General features: G+C 49.0%; 1 protein-coding gene across 3 annotated transcripts in view; it reads left to right on the top strand.

Annotated features, from left to right (window-relative positions):
* Window positions 1-15,577, top strand: part of ARHGAP26 (Rho GTPase activating protein 26) — a 112,265-nt gene that overhangs the window by 55,650 nt on the left and 41,038 nt on the right. For all 3 annotated transcript variants that reach the window (XM_071569832.1, XM_071569831.1, XM_071569833.1), the window contains exons 13-17: window positions 2,185-2,250; window positions 3,009-3,083; window positions 7,809-7,896; window positions 8,995-9,053; window positions 9,878-9,983. In XM_071569832.1, the coding sequence (XP_071425933.1) occupies window positions 2,185-2,250; window positions 3,009-3,083; window positions 7,809-7,896; window positions 8,995-9,053; window positions 9,878-9,983 (394 nt within the window). The remainder of the gene's footprint in view (window positions 1-2,184; window positions 2,251-3,008; window positions 3,084-7,808; window positions 7,897-8,994; window positions 9,054-9,877; window positions 9,984-15,577) is intronic.

The following is a 15,577-nucleotide window of genomic DNA, read 5'->3' as shown; positions in this document are numbered from 1 at the left end:
CCCCCGTTATTGCTGCAGGGAGGTGGGATCCCAGCCCTGCTTGGCCATGGGCTATTGGCTCTCAGTGTTATAGAATTATGGAATCTCAGAATGGTCTGGGTTGGAAGGGACCTTAAAGCTCATCTTGTTCCACCCCCTACCATGGGCAGGGTCACCTTCCACTAGACCAGGTTGCTCCAAGCCCTATCAAATGTGACCTTGGGAATTGTAGGTATCTTCTGCTCAAGTCCAAATATGTGAGGGACTAAAAGAAAACTGTTAGTTTATGGAATGGTTTGACAATTCCAGTGTGTGACTGAGAGCCTGAAACAGTGATCCATGGTGGCTGGACAGCACCACACAGGGACACCCAAAGGTCAGGGCTGAGGCTGATCAGACCTGCTGAACCAGGTTTGCTGGTATAAGAGGATTTTCCACACTGTGGTTTTATGCTTCTCAGCTACCCCTGGGTTTATGAGTGATCTGGGGTATTGCAGTTGTGCCACGCTGATGAATGGCATGCTCATTTTATGCTGCATCTGTGTTTGGAAAGTGGTGCTGGGAGCCCTCTGGGTGCCCAGCAAAGGGCCCTGCAGCTTCTGGATATCCACACGTCCTGTGGCACAGGCATCCTGCAACTTGTATGCTTTTGTTGGCTCGGCACTAAAGCATGCTTGCCCAGAAAAACATAATAGAGCTGTTTTACTTTGCACTGTTTTGGGTCCTTATGCCATTCATCAGACAAACAATACCCCCAGCAGAGAACTCAAAACAAGGGATTAGGAAGGGACTGCTCCATGTGACCGTGAGTTGGCAGCTGGTCATGGAGTGGCAGTGGATCCATGTGTGAATAAACGATGTGAGCAGGGGGAATGCAAAGGAGGAAAGTTGCACGTGCCTTGCTGTGAGGGCACTGCCAGCCTTGGGCTCCAGTCCCTTCCTGCCCTGCTCTCTCCGTAGAATGAGTTGTGTCTCTCACAACACAGCATTCTCTGAAGTCTAGCCCTGGGTGAGTTTGCACACCCTTCTCTGTGGGGCTCCTGCCCTATGGAAGGTTTCCCAAACCTTTCTGTTTGAAGGAAGTAATTTGCTATGACAAATAGATGTCTCGGGCAGTGTTTTCCAGGCAGTGGTGGAAAGCTGTCTGTGGGAAGAATTTTTCCAGCAGGTGTTTGAATTTGTGTACAAGTAATTCCTTGAAATTAAAAGTGAAAACCTGTATTGGCACGAGTGACTTGAGTTGTACATCCCATTAACTGTAATGTTTTAGCTCTCGGTTTCAGGCACAGTCAGCTGCCTGCAGGACACCATAATTTGCACCAAATAAATATTTAATTTGTGCTAATAAAAGAACCTGAACTGTGCACATCTGTGCTGGGTGAGGCTGAGCAGGATGACATGTGACGGCTCATGGGACCGTATTGTTCAGCTGGACTTTTGCCTTGCTTGGGGCAGGAGTGCCTGTGTGGGGGTGCAGGCAAGGATTGCGGTCAGTTCTGCTGGACACCTCAGGAGCAGTTCCCCTCCCACTGGGTGTAGGAGCTGTTTCAGACAGAGATTTCACCCAAAATTTCTTCTCATCTCCCAGTTTCTATTGTTCTTCCACTGCCACATGCTGTCAGCTCTCTCCTTGTTGTGTGATGTTTTTACCTCCACACTTTCATAGAATCACAGTACTGTTTGGTTTGGATTTCTCTCCAGCACGTGAATGGTTTGGTTAGCTGGATGCAGAGCAGAAAGCATTAATAGGAATTCCCTGGGACTCATCAGGAAAGCTGCCTTGTGTGCCATTTTTAAGGATTTGCATCAAAAATATATGATTTCCTTTTTTCCAAGCAATCTGTTGTCAACTTTCTAGAGGAGTTTGGGTTATCTCACCTTGATCCTAAATTAATTTTTGACCATCCACAGAGGTAGATGCCTGGCAGAGCCCAGGGCTCTGCTGCTCTGTGGGCACAGAGAGGCTGGTTCCGAGGGAAATGGAGGCTACAATGACCCTCAGTGTCTGTGCTTGCCTGGGTTACACCTGGTGCAAGCTGCTGCACCCAGGCTTTTCTGCCCTGAACACCTTGTTTATCTCCTGCTCCTCCCCACCTCGCCTGGGCAGTGGCACAGCATTGCTGGGGATGGCAGAAGTTCAGAAGGAATGTTGTGCCCTGTCCCTCTGCCAAGTGTTCATCACTTCTCTGTTCTCTTCCCCTGCAGCTGCCCAGCTGGACAGTATCGGCTTCAGCATCATCAAGAAGTGTATCCATGCTGTGGAAACAAGAGGTAGGGCAGCTTCGTGGCAGCACTGCAGCTGTTGGTAGCGGAGTCGTTGCTTTCCTGATGTTTTCATGGACAAAAATTACTCATTAACCCTCAGACCCACATCACATGAACCCAGTAACATGCTCGGGCCAATGGCATTGTCAAGACACATGTTTGCCCTATGGCTGGAGTCAGCAGGGACTCTGCAACCGTTGGGGCAGAGTTGGAAAGTAATGCACTGGGTGTGCAAAAGTGGGGATGGGACCAAAGCCAGAGGTTCATTTGAGCATCCTTCCTTCAGGAATGCTGCAACGCACATCCTCTCATGTGGGATAACAGATGGGCATGGCAGTCCTTCCCTGAAGTCTCTTGTGAAGTCTCCTTGTATACAGATAGGATTCTTGTGAGTGTCCTGGTCCCACATGGGGGAGTGAAGAAATGCAAAAGCCTCAGACTTCAACCTGAAGAATGTGGCACAGTAAAATTTTCCCAAACTGCCCTTGTTGAGTACAGATCCTTCATGGGGCAGCTGTAGCTCCCCTGATGGCTGCAAGGAGGAGTAAAGTTGTCCTTAAATCCTTATTCCTGAGCTAACCGGGGGTAACACTTTTAATACATGAAAGCCTTGATATCAAACTCAAATTTTACCCTCTTCTATAACTTTGTATGTAGTTGGCGAGAAGGTTTCAGTGGCTTTGCTTATTTGGAAAGCCAAAAAAATTAAAGAAATAGTAGCAGCCCTTATGATCTTTTCCTAATAAGCTCCTTGTTTTTCCTAGGGATCAATGAGCAGGGGCTCTACCGGATCGTTGGAGTAAACTCCAGAGTTCAAAAGCTGCTCAGTATATTAATGGGTAAGTATCTGGTATTATGTTAAAGGCAAGCTGACTGTGCTGCTTTGAAGTCTTGCCAGGCGGGAGCAGAGGCTCTTCTTGGGGTCCCTAATTGTGGTGACTGTGCCCTCAGGACCATGTGCTGGTAGAGGCCGGGAGGTCCCCGGGCACCGCTGGCAGGTCGGAAGGTAGGACTCGTGTAGGACGTTGCTTTGCGAGGTCTCCGGTGCAGTCACTGCTGTCCTGCTCACACGCACTCCGAGTTCTGGCAGCCTTCCCAAATGCAAACCAAAATCTTCAAAGAAATAGCTGAAAGCTTTGGGTTTTCATCTCCTACCTGCCCCCCTGTTCCCAGCACACTTTGAAATTATTTTCCCCTGTGTGTTGCATGCTGCCTGTGGCTCTTCTTGTATTCCCTATGGACCTTCTTGTGCCTGTTTATCATGGTCTTGCCCAGACCTTTCCAGCATGTGTTTCCCTTATGCCTAAGGCATTGGATCCTGCAGTTCTGGAGATAAAAGCTGTTCAATCACACCATGACTGAGCTTGGTGTTGACATTTTGGGGCTCTCGATGTGCAGCCCCCTGTTCTGCCCAGCACCCTCAGTGCCTCTCACATCTGACATGGTGTGATTGCAGAGAGAGGCTGTGTTTGCTTCCAGTGCCTTTGTGCCCCAAACTAACATTTCCATGGGCTGGATCTGAGCACTGGAATGTGTAGGAGCAAATAGGTCTTGTGTTAAGAACTCGTTGTTGTTCCTAGTGCAGGCCTGGGACACCTTGGTTGACCTTTCCTGGAGTGGCTCATTTTTGGAAGTGTTACATTTATGTGCAGAGCCCGGTGTTGGGTCACACTTGTTGTGCTCCACTGGACAATCATTATCCTGACTCCTAACCCACCTTGGATGTCAGCTACTGCCTGGGGGTTATACTTGACCTAAAGAGGAACTCAACCCTTCTGCCCTCTGCTCTGTTTGCTGCCCCTCCAGCAGCACTTCCCCTGCTACCTGTGCCCTTCCTGTGGTCTGGGCTGGTGCTGAGGTAGGCTCAATCTGTGTGGGATAAAACTAATTCAGCCTCTGACCTTGCAGGTAGCATTTCCATCCCACAGCTGCAGCCCTAGGCAGTCTGTCTGTCTGTCCAGGCATGTCTTGGACACACAGCTGAAGAGAGAACACACCTGGGCTGGAGCAGAGCAGCTGCCCTCAAACAATCCTGTCTGGTGCCGCTCAGACTTGGCAAAACTGCCTGTGAAATTGTGGGAATGAGAAAACAAATGCTTGGTAATTTTTTTAGTGCCCTATTGAATGTGTTTGTTGCTTTTTGGGGAAAATAAATGACATTTCTGGTCTCTCTCCTCTCTCCCTTCATTCATTATCATTCTTTTGCTACAAGGTTTCATTTTCCCTGCCCTCACAAAAACTCCAGGGCTCCTTTCTCTACATATTTCTTATTGCAGAAAGTTTTAATCTATTATGTTTCACTTTAAACATATTTTGCTTCTCCTTTTCAATTCCCACTTCTTTTCCCACCATTAAGGTGTTCAGTGATCCAAGTCCATGGAGGCTGTTATTGCTGTCAGCATCAACCTATGGAAAACTGATAATCCATGGGTGCTTGGTGCAGAAGGGTACGGCTCTAAATCTGGATTCAGGGCACCTCTGTGTGCCAGCTTTGCTCTGGCATTTGGAAAGTTTGCTGCAGTCACAAGAGCTGGTGACTGATGCTTTTATTAGAGAAGTTTGGCGCAGACTGTGGGACATGTGAAGGTGTCCTGTGCCCTCCCCCAGGACCAGCAGGGTAACCAGCTCTCTCCCATGGCACGTGTTGGGCACAGTTGCTTTAGAGCATCAGATGAAGAGCATTGCTGATAAAAATAGGCTGGGGTGGGGGGTGCCTGCAGGTCCACAGCCAGGTCCTCTGGTGATGCTTCATGCTGTTGCGCCTCATCCCGTAAGCTGGCAGATCGATGGACCCCAAACTCTTCTGTGAGGGTGGTCCTGGTGAGTCCTGGGGCTGTGACAGATGGCAAAACTCGCTTGGGTGAAGAGCTCCCTGGAGCTGCGAGGGATTTAGTTTTGGACACCATCCAGCATCCATTATCTCCTCGGCGACTGAAGCCACTCAGCTGTCGACCTCGTGTCTCATAACGCAGTGATATATTGCTGGTGGTTTTCCTTTGTCCTGGCGTGTCCTCGTTAGTTGTTGATGCTGGAAGCCCCGTTTCAGGCGAGTGGGGGCTGGAAGCAGGACCTGCTTTGTGGATCCCCTGTGCTGTCGATTGTTGGGACGCTTTGCAAACCCATGACTCCTTATCGTCCTTCAAATTGAGGGTGATTAAATCTTAATCAGCCCTGGTGTTTTGGCTGTCTGTGAAGTCAGTGTCGCACAGAAACATGTCCCTTGTCAAACCTTATCTGTTCCGCTGCCCTCAGGGCTCCAAATCCTGCCAGCAGCGGCACTGCTCTGCTCGGACACTCCTATTCGGATCCAACCCTCATGAACGGAGGAACCAAATTGTGCTTACAACATCAGGTTTCCCTTATATTTAGAAATGAATGTGGGCAGCATTACTGCTTCATATACAGTTTAAATGGCAAAAAGATCAAGTTTCCCTGGGTTGGTGTCAGTGACACTGCTGGGAAGGGCTTTGGTATGAGGTGTCCCTACAGGAGGTTGGTGCAGAGACTGCGGAGCACCAGCAGCAGCTGGATCAGGGACAGCCCGAGCCCGTGGGTTTCAGGCTGGGGCAGAACAGCTTGTCAGGGTCTCAACCAGGGTGAAGCAGTGGGAGAGTGCTTCAAGAGCTGGTGGGGAACAGGTCATCTCTCCAGCCTTCACTGGCACCAGGCACTATCAAAATGAGGTCAAAACCCAACAAATAACCAAACTTTTATCAGTGAGAGCTCCTGTGAAAGGGTTTATTGTGGCAGTGTGTCAGAGGGCAGTGGGGGCACCATCAGGTTAGAACTCAGCACTGAGATGAGTTTCAGCATCTGATATGCTCTTGTTCCTTCCCCACGTGGGCCATAAGGGCTGGGAGTGGGACTTTATCTGACCCCTCCCTGCTGGGATGAAACATCCCTGTGGCTTATTTGGAAGTGTCTTGGTGAGAATTATATCTGGGTGATGAGGTAGTGCCCCAGGTAGTTCCTCTTGCCCTGGAGAAGTTCGTAAGAGACATCAGATGAGGGATTGGCAGCAAAAAGAAGCTCCAGGGTTAATGCTGACTTTAGGCTATGGGTGCTTTTCCAACCCCTATCCCACACTAACCCCCGCTGCTGTGGAAGTGTGTCCTTGTGGGAGGCAGAGCAGCAGCTCTGGCTGCAGCATTGCTGCCTGGGGAGACAGATGCTGCAGCTGGAGCCCACGGCACTCACTTTTTGCAGACTCATAAATTTGAAGGTCAAGGAGAACTGATTAGTTGCTCTGAGCCTTTTCATGGGACCGACCATGGAATTTCACCTTGTGTTCCCTGATCCTGCCTAGAAACTGCTGGGTGAGGTTTTGCAAAGACACACAGTCTGGAGTTGTTTGTTCTATTTTGGTTGAAAAGAGGGTTTTTTCAAAAAGGTGGAACTTTGGGAAGTGTTGTTCTGTTGTTTTTTTTACTATGCCAAGCTTATTTGAACTCTTAAAATTTCCTCCTTATAAAGGCAGTGCAATAGGAAGGTATTTAATTTTTGTGGTTGCTGAGATGCACATGATCTTTGTGTGAATATACATTTCTTACATTTACTTTTCCAGGTGCACCTCTTGGGTTTTTTTGTTGGTTTTTTTTTTTTTTTGTAATTAAAATAAACCCATTGTTCCAAGGGAAAGCCAAACTCTATTCAGGTTATTTTTCTAAGTAGGTTGAAAATTGCCTAATGCTTACCTGGGGCTTTAAAATTCAAAAGTGTGTTATTTTTGTCCCTGAAAAGGCAAAAATACCCCCTGAGCTGAGCCTGTGGGAGCAGATGGTATCAGCAGCTGTGGCTGTGTCAGCCTTGGCCTTGGGCACGGTGGGAGCCCCCGCGCCTGCGCCACTCCCCGGTGATGCCTGGCACTGATGGAATCCCGGGGTTCCTGCAGAGACTTCCCTGGGATTTCAGTGGGAGCAGGATCTTGGCTATATTTCTAGGACTGAGTTAGCAAAGAGAGTTTGTGGAGGTGCATCCACATAGGAGAGATCGGCACATGGGGCACATCCATGCCCTGCCTCTCCCTGGCCGTGTCCAGCGTGGTGCTCCTCACCTCAGCATGGACCTCTTGCCATCATGGGACTTGGTGCTGTGCTGGAGGTATCCGTGGCTGGGCTGCTTCCTGCTGGCCTGATGGTGGCTGTGCAGGTGGCAGGCTGTAATTGCCTCAGCGGGGAGGTGGATACAGGATGATGTTTGACATCAGCAGGAAGAGGGTCCCCATGCCCTGGGTTCAAGTTGTGTCTGTGCCTGGCTGTCACCACTGTCACTGAGCACCACAGACTGCTGCACCCTGTGTCCTGTCACCCTCAGAGCCAAACTGCCCATGTCCTTGCCTGGGATGGATGATTCCCTTTTCTTTCTCTCATCCCATGCCAGTGAATGTGGTCCATCCCAGCTGATGAGCCCCACTCCCCTGCAGATGTGTCTATGGGGGTTGGCTGTGGTCCCTGGGCTGGGAATAGCAAATAAAATGGGACACGATGGTCTGTCCACACAGCTGAGCTGGCATGAACTGTAATTGTCTTTGCTTTGCTTCACTTTTGTCTTTTTTTTTTTGTTAGATCCCAAAACAGCCACAGAGACAGACACAGAGATCTGTGCAGAGTGGGAGATCAAGACCATTACTAGTGCACTGAAAACATACCTGAGGTAAGGAGAAAACCTTCATCTGGCTTCAGGAGGGGCTGGGTGATGGTCTGGGATGTTACTGCCCATTATTGCAGACCTTTAGCAACAGCTCTTCGATAGAGCAGAAACTGCCCTTAGGGAGTTTATTCTGGCTTTTCCCTGACCTTCCAGCATGTTTGATTATGATCTGGGGAACACACTGGGCTCTGACAGATGCACATATCATATAAACATGATTTTAAAAGCTCATTCTTACATCTCCTGCCTTGATTTAAGCTTTTCTCTAAGCTTTTCCCTATGGACTTTCACCTTCTGAACATGTGGCAGAAGGTGAGGGCAGTGCTGTGTAAGGGTGGTGGCTGGAGAGCTTTTCCAGACCCTGTGCTGAGCTTTGCTGTAGATATAATTTCTGTGTGTAAGTCAATGCTGTTATCATCCTGGGTATCTTCCCAACAGGCTCGGGTGTTGGCAGCCGGCAGCATCTCATTATCCACAACATGCTTCTACCTGTTGTGACCACAGCTTCTTGCTCTCTGTGGCTGTTGTGTGTGTTGGGTTCTGTTTGAGAGACTGAGGAAGCACAAGAGAGAGGCTAAATCAAATTTGGGTGATCAGTGTAATTAGCTCGGTGGATCTCAGCCTAGAAAATCACAGGACACTACAGAATTTTGCATGACGGGCAACCTTTGCTCCAGAGTTTGAACTGTTGGCAAAGCAAAGAGGAATGTGAGCAGCTCCAGTGTGTCCCTCTGAAAGGATGCAGCAGTGGGAGGGGGCAAGAGGAATTGAACGGGAATGGGGATTGTGAAAGTTTTACAACTAGGCTTTTTTCTCTTTTTAATTTATTTTTAAACTTACTTGGAAATCATGGGCTCAATAATGCACTGAAACTCCGTTTTACTGAAGGAATGCTAAAATTGAAGATTAATTTAGTGACAAATAAATCAATCGTACTTGTATAGATCTTATTCCTTCTGATGAGGGGAATTAATAAGAGTCACTGTTCCTTAATTCTGCACTTTTCAAAATGTAACTGAATTTCTGGTAGCGGCAAAGCTTTCTGTGTGTGGATTGTGTTCCTCAGATGTGTTTTGTGCCTGTTTCCTTTTTATCTTCCAGAATGCTCCCTGGGCCCCTCATGATGTACCAGTTTCAAAGGAGCTTCATCAAAGCAGCGAGTGAGTTTGTTGATGTTTATGGCCCTGCTCCCAAAGTGGAGCCTCATTTGCAAGTTACTGAGATTCCCTCTGCCCTGCTGCCTCCTCACCGACCTCCTGGGCTCCCATCCCAGAAAGTAGAATAAGAGTGGAGAGCCACGGGGCAGGTTGTTGTTTGGGAGGTGACCAGATGAAGAGGAAGCACAGATGGTGCCAGGAGTGCGGAGCTGGCAGCAGCTCCTGCTTGTTGTGGCCATCAGCTGCCAAGGCGAGGGAGGCTGTTGTTCCAACAACACCCACGGTGTTTGATGGGACCAGTGGTGGCTCAGATGTCTGTGCTGTGTTCCTTTCACTGCCCTGGGAGAAGGGGCTTTGCTGGGAGCAGGTAACTCTCTGTTGGTAGCTGTGCTGGGAGCCAGGGCCAGGAGGGCGTCCATGGCCATGGCGGCCTCTGTCAATGGCTCCCACTTTGTTTCTGTGGATCCAACCATCCTGTTGAGCACCAGATGCTCCAGCCTGGCCTTAGCTGGTCACACGGGACATGCAGAAAGGGAACATGCCAGTATTCCCTCTGCTGGAATCACTCTGGTTACGGCCAGCTCTGCCTTACCCACCACTGGCTGTTCACATGGCATCTGTTCTCGGCTCACTCTTTCAGCCCATTAAGTGTATTCCTTTGGGAAAAACTGCTTGAAATTGATAGGAAGGAGCAGTGCCTTGGAGAGTATCCACTGTGTGCCTAGGTGTGAGCAGGTCCTTGGCATGTCTGTCAGGGTTAGTGTTATACCTCTTCCCATAACAAGCCCCCTGATGCAGAGATAAATCATCTTCTGTTTCCCGTGCAGAACTGGAGAATCAGGAATCCAGGGTGTCGGAGATCCACAGCCTTGTACATCGGCTCCCGGAGAAAAACAGGCAGATGCTGCACTTGCTAATGAACCACTTGGCAAAGTACGTTTATGACTGATGTGTTTTTCTCTCTTTTTTCCACTTCCTCTGAAAATTAATAGTGGTGGAAAAGTTTCCTTGTGTGTGTGTGTGGTGTTGAGTCATATCTGGTTGGCGAGAAACTGGAAACCCATGTTTGAGCTAGCTGGGGGATGAGCGATGGAGGGGGGTGGGAGGGAGGGATGAGGAAGGCAGGGTTAAGGGAGGCAGGGATGAGGGTGAGGGGCTTCCCAGCTGGCCCCCAGTCCTGTGTTGGCACCAGGAACCCATAAGCTACTGGGAATCTGATGTTGCTTTTAATGACCTGGATTGGGGTTTGGCTGCCCATGAGGCAGAGCAGAAGTGAAGCTCCTCATGGGGTTTCAGATCAAACCTGGCATTAAAGGACTAAAGTGATTTCTTTGCTCAACAGATGACTATGCTGGGGTGTATTTTCTGCCTTCATGCACTCTGGTGAATCAGTATTACTGGGTCACCTTGAAACTTTGTGAGGGCAAAGGAATGGAATAATTTTTTTCTTCTGATAGAGCTGACCTATAATTTCCCATCTTCTTCCTGCTCCTGCAGGTTCCCATGGAAACCTTTGATTAGTGTTTTAAAAGGGAAGGCATAATCAGATGTTTGTGGCAGCCTCAAGGCTGTGGCGTCGGACCTGCTCTTGTCGTTTGCACCAGTGCTGTGGGAGCAACAGGGATGCAGCAGGACTGAGAAACCTGGGGAATGAGTTAATTGGGATAACTGCTTAGAAGAAGGACTAAAAGAACCCAGGTTATCTGTTTAAGTGGCAAAGTAACAAACTATGCTTGAAATAGGCTTAAAACCAACTCCAGATGCTTTCTTGTGACATGGGTTTGTCTATCTGGCAAGGCTGTTAAAACCAAAGATCTGGTTTAGGTGTTGGTTTCAAACCTTCTTTATTTACAGCCTGAAGGCAGGGCCATGTGGTTGCAGGTGGTCCTGTTGGCCAGATGGCATTGCCCAGAAAATTGTGTCTGCCCTGTCCCTGGAAGTGTTCAAAGTCAGTTTGGATGGGATGTGGAGCAGACTGGTCTGGTGGAAGATGTCCCTACCCATGGCAGAGAGGTGGAAAGCTATGAAGTTTAAGGTCCTTTCCAACTCATACTGTTCTGGGATTCTATACATGTGAGAAATCCACAATGTTTGTTTTCCATTTAAAGGAAAGCCTGGTGATGGAGTGAGACATGGAGAGCGGAGACAGGTGTACAGTGGGGGTTGTGCTCCTTTAGTGGGGAAGGAACTGAAAGAAAACAAACAGCAAGTGTGGTGGTGTTGCCATTTTAGGAAGAGAAACTCATAGTGTTATTTAATAGGAAAAATATTATCTCAGAGAAAGGCAGAAAGCCGAGGAGCGAGAGCCTGCTCTGCTGAGCTCTCCCAGCTGTGATACCATTCCTAGGGGATCCTGGGCTATGGAAGAAGAAGCACAGCCAGCCCAGGGTGTGGGGGTTCACAGCATCCTTTCGGTGTTGCTCCTGCGGCCCCTGCTCCGGGAGCAGCACCTTGATCCAGGAGCATTACCCTGATCTGAGAGCATCATCTTGCTCAAGGAGCACCTGGGGAGCAGCTGGGGACAGGGCTTGTTGCCACAACTCCTCTGAATTAGCTGTTTGAGGTTACAGTGCCATAAAGTCATATTAAAGACATGAGTGGAGATAAATCTGCACATCTGCAGCAGATGTTTGGAGGGAGGGGCTGTGGTGCAGAGAGGATGGAGCCTGGCTTTCTCTGGGGGATGCTCTGAGGGGTGGGACCAGCCAGGGTTTAGGTTCTGCTGAGAGCAGGACGCTCACAGGAGACACGGGCAAAGCCAAGGGCCCTTGTCTGGCCCTGCCAAGCTGGGCTGCAGTGCTTGGAGGAGATTGTCTCATCTGTTTCTGTTTGGGTTTTTTATTTTAAGTAACATATGAATAATCAAGATTTGCATGTTTATCAGATGAGCTAAAAAAATATTTCTCACAGTCTTGCTGTGGAGATCTTTGACACTAAAAACAGAACTTGGGCTGTGTCAGTTGAAGAAAGAGCCCATCCTGGGTGTTTTATGGCTTCTGGGTTTTTGGGGTGTACGTGCACTGCTGCACTGCTGCACTGCTGCGGGTCGTGGGGCTCCTCATGTCATGGGGCTGCAGTTATTAACAGTAATAAAATGGTGCTAAGAAAGCTGATACATTCAAAAGTGGCAATTATTAACATCAGTATCTGACAGGATAAGTGCCTGCAAGGTAGTTCAGCAGCACCCTTCCTCCTGCACAGCAGGGAAATGCAGTGGGTTCCCTGTGGCAGCTGGAGGCCTCCAGAATTGGGATGCAGTGAGAGGAGCTCATAGAGGAGAGGGAGGACAGAGCTTAGGAACAGGAATAGGCAGTATGGGGGCAAAAGCACATATTGATAGAAAGCAACTTGATTTCTGCCTCTTACTGTATTTCCAAGCCTGTGTACACTATATCATGTCTGTGTATCCAGGCAGTTATCCACTGGGACACACAGACTGGAAGTGATTCCTGTCTGTGCTCCTTCATCAGGAATGTAATGCTGCAATTCCCTCCTCACTTGCATTATGATTTTGTTCCTTGACCCATGAGTAGGTAAAACTTTCAGTTTTCTTTCTTGGGACATGTTCACACTGTCAGGATCTGTGATAAACCCAGCTGTAAATTGCTGTTCTGAGAGTGAGAAGATCTCTTTATTCTGGTGTTTTTCTGAGGGGATCTCCACAGGAAAACCTGAGCATCTGCAGCCCAGACCATCCCCTGCACCAGTGCCTGCATCCTGATGGCAGTCAGTGAGACTGGATGACACTGGCACAGGTTTCCCAGAGCAGCTGTGGCTGGGAAGTGTTCAAGGCCAGGTTGAATGGGGCTTGGAGCAACCTGGTCTAGTGGAAGGTGTCTCTGCCCATGGCAGAGGGATGGAGCAAGATAAGCTTTAAGGTTCCTTGCAACCCCAAACCATTCTGGGATTCTATGATTAAACCAATTTTTTTTCCTGCCAAGTAAGTCAAAGCTAAGGGACTCACACAGTGCTGCTGGGCTGGTGATGGCTGTGCTGGAGGTGCTACCAGAGTGGAACTGGTTGCAGAAAATTGCCATTTTTCCTTGTGGAACTGCAACATCATCCCTGTCTCTTGCTTCTTTTTTTATGTACTTTCTCACCCAGAAGTCAATGCTATGGAGGTGCAGAGCAGGAGGATTTCACTCTGATTATATTTCAAGCATTTCGGGAATTATTTTTGTGTGTGGCCATAATTTGACACCTGAGCTTTGCTTTGTTCTCATGGCAGTGAGGCCAGTTCTCCAACTGACAGTGCTGGGCTTGTGCACTTTCTGCAGGGCTCCCAGACCCTCCTGTGGGTTGGCATTGCTGCCACTGCCCCATGTGTCCTCTGACCTGCACACTCACTCCTCTCCTGGCCAAGGTCAGGACCATAGAGGAGGCTTCATCTGAGCTGTGTGTACATGTATTTAGCAGAATTAGTTATCTCTAATCACTCTCAGCCACAGCTTGGCCAACACCAACTGGTTCCCTTTGGTTTTGCTGTAATGGTGTTTTCTAGTTTAAGTTTTTTAACCAAGAAGACAGTGATTGTTATCTCTAGCACAAATTGTTTGCTGTTTATCAGCACAATGGTTTCCATGGGCTCTGCAGGGTGGCTGCTGTTGGGGATCAAGCAAAAACCCACATCGGTGCGACAGGGCAGGGGCCAGACAGGGAGTGTGGTGTGTTCCGGAGGGCTTGTTGCTGAACAAGGGATTGTTGGCAAAGGAGAAGAAGAAGAAATTCCTCCAGGTCTTCTGCCTAAAAATACAACCCGTGTTTGTTTTCCTCGGCGTGGAGCAGCCCCAACCTTGGCAGCCCTGTGCCGCGCTCCCGGCTGTGCTGCCCTGCAGAGCCCCCAGGGAGCTGGTCCCCGGTGCTCACCATGGTGGGCTCTGTGCCCACGACTTCAGGAACCCACCGAGACACTTGTGCAGGACCAGATGTGGCAGATGCCCCAGAAGTGTGTATTTCCAGGGTTGTTTTCCTGGTTCCTCCTGAAGGTGCAGCCAGCTAGGAGGCTGACGCCTCCTGGCACAGCAGGTCTGATTTCATCCCCGTGGCAGCTGTTTATGCTGCTGTCTGGTAACTATTCATTTGCTTGATTTATGTATTGCTTCCAGTAAGTCATTCTTGTCCCGGACATTCTGGAAATTTCCACTAGCCACTGAGGCCTCTGAGATGCTCTGCTTCCGTATGCTCCTCACCTGATTTGGCTGCCAAAAGCAAACAGGGAGCTGTCTCTGAGCTGGTGTGGCTGGGCCAGGCAGTGATACTCTTTGTTGCCTTTGGGAATGCCATTTTTTTGCCCAGGCTCTGTTTTTGGCCCTTTTGGATCACAGCACTGCAGAACCCTGGGCAAGTCCCAGGAGTTGGAGTGACCTAAAGGATGTGGGTGCTCCCGTAGGTAGCAAAAGACAGGTCACATGGAAAGTGACTCCCTGTAGGCACATACTGCCTTGTTGGAGCTGGGAGAATCCTGCCTGGGGCTCGACTGTCCTGGTTCAGGCTCATGTCATGCTTTTTGACCCTATTTTCTTTTTCCCTAGTTGGGAATAGGTGGTCTTTAAGGTCTCTTCCAACCCAACCCATTCTGTGGTTCTGTGATTCTGTGATTTGTGCTTTGGAGCCAGAGGTGTCAGAGCCTCGCAGGGCACAGCAACACCTTTGGTTTCCCCTTTGCTCTCCTCTCCCTCACATGTTTTGGTGGAGGAGCTGGTGATGCTTCCACGGAGCTCAGACAGCACTGTGTGCCCTGCAGCACTGTGTCTGCTCTATCCTTGTCTGTTCTGCCTCCCTCTTACTCCTCTGGTTTTGTTTTTAATAAGATATTCTGCAGAATTAAAAAGAAAAACCACCATAAAAAGCCCTGTAGGTGTTCACTGGGTTTTTTGGGCTTGGCTTCCTGTAATGTGTAAATCAGCAAAAGGTTTTGTTCTGCTTCTGCAAGTGAACTTTTAACCCCCTCAGCCTGGATTGTCCATGGAGCAGCTCTGTGTGTGCTGGTAGCTTTTCCTTCCAAGCTTCTCCAAAAGATCCTATATTTCCTGCAGGGTCCCCAGTTTTTAGCTGGAGAGGAATGAGCTCTGGAGCATACGGCACCTCTCGTTAGGTTCTTCCCACACAAGACTCATGTCTATAGATATGATAACAAGGGTCTCGGACTAAAGCTGATGTCACCAACCTGGCGTGATGATTTGGCTGCTCATAATGCAGGATATGCTGAGTTTGCTGTGGAGTTTATGTAGTTGAACATCTCTGCTGAGCTCCCACCAGACACCCGGGATCTCTGGGAGCAGCACCAGGCATTTTGCATTACTCAAGTGTGAATTTTTGTGGGCTTGTGTTTGAACTTGGTGTTGTTGGACAAAAGTTGTTGATAGCACATAATTATCTGGATTCTTTTGAATTGTTTGTCACAATGGAACTGAAACTGTGAGCAAAAGATTTCCAATAACTGGCTGGTCTCTCCCTGGTGTGTCTGAGCATTCCCTGCGGACCGAGTGGGATGGAGACATCTTAATGAGCACATCCCTTGATTGCTC

This window comes from Pithys albifrons, chromosome 15 (assembly GCF_047495875.1).
Source record: "Pithys albifrons albifrons isolate INPA30051 chromosome 15, PitAlb_v1, whole genome shotgun sequence".
Classification (NCBI taxonomy): domain Eukaryota; kingdom Metazoa; phylum Chordata; class Aves; order Passeriformes; family Thamnophilidae; genus Pithys; species Pithys albifrons.
Note: the sequence above shows the minus strand (reverse complement) of the source record. Positions and strands in the feature narration are given on the sequence as shown.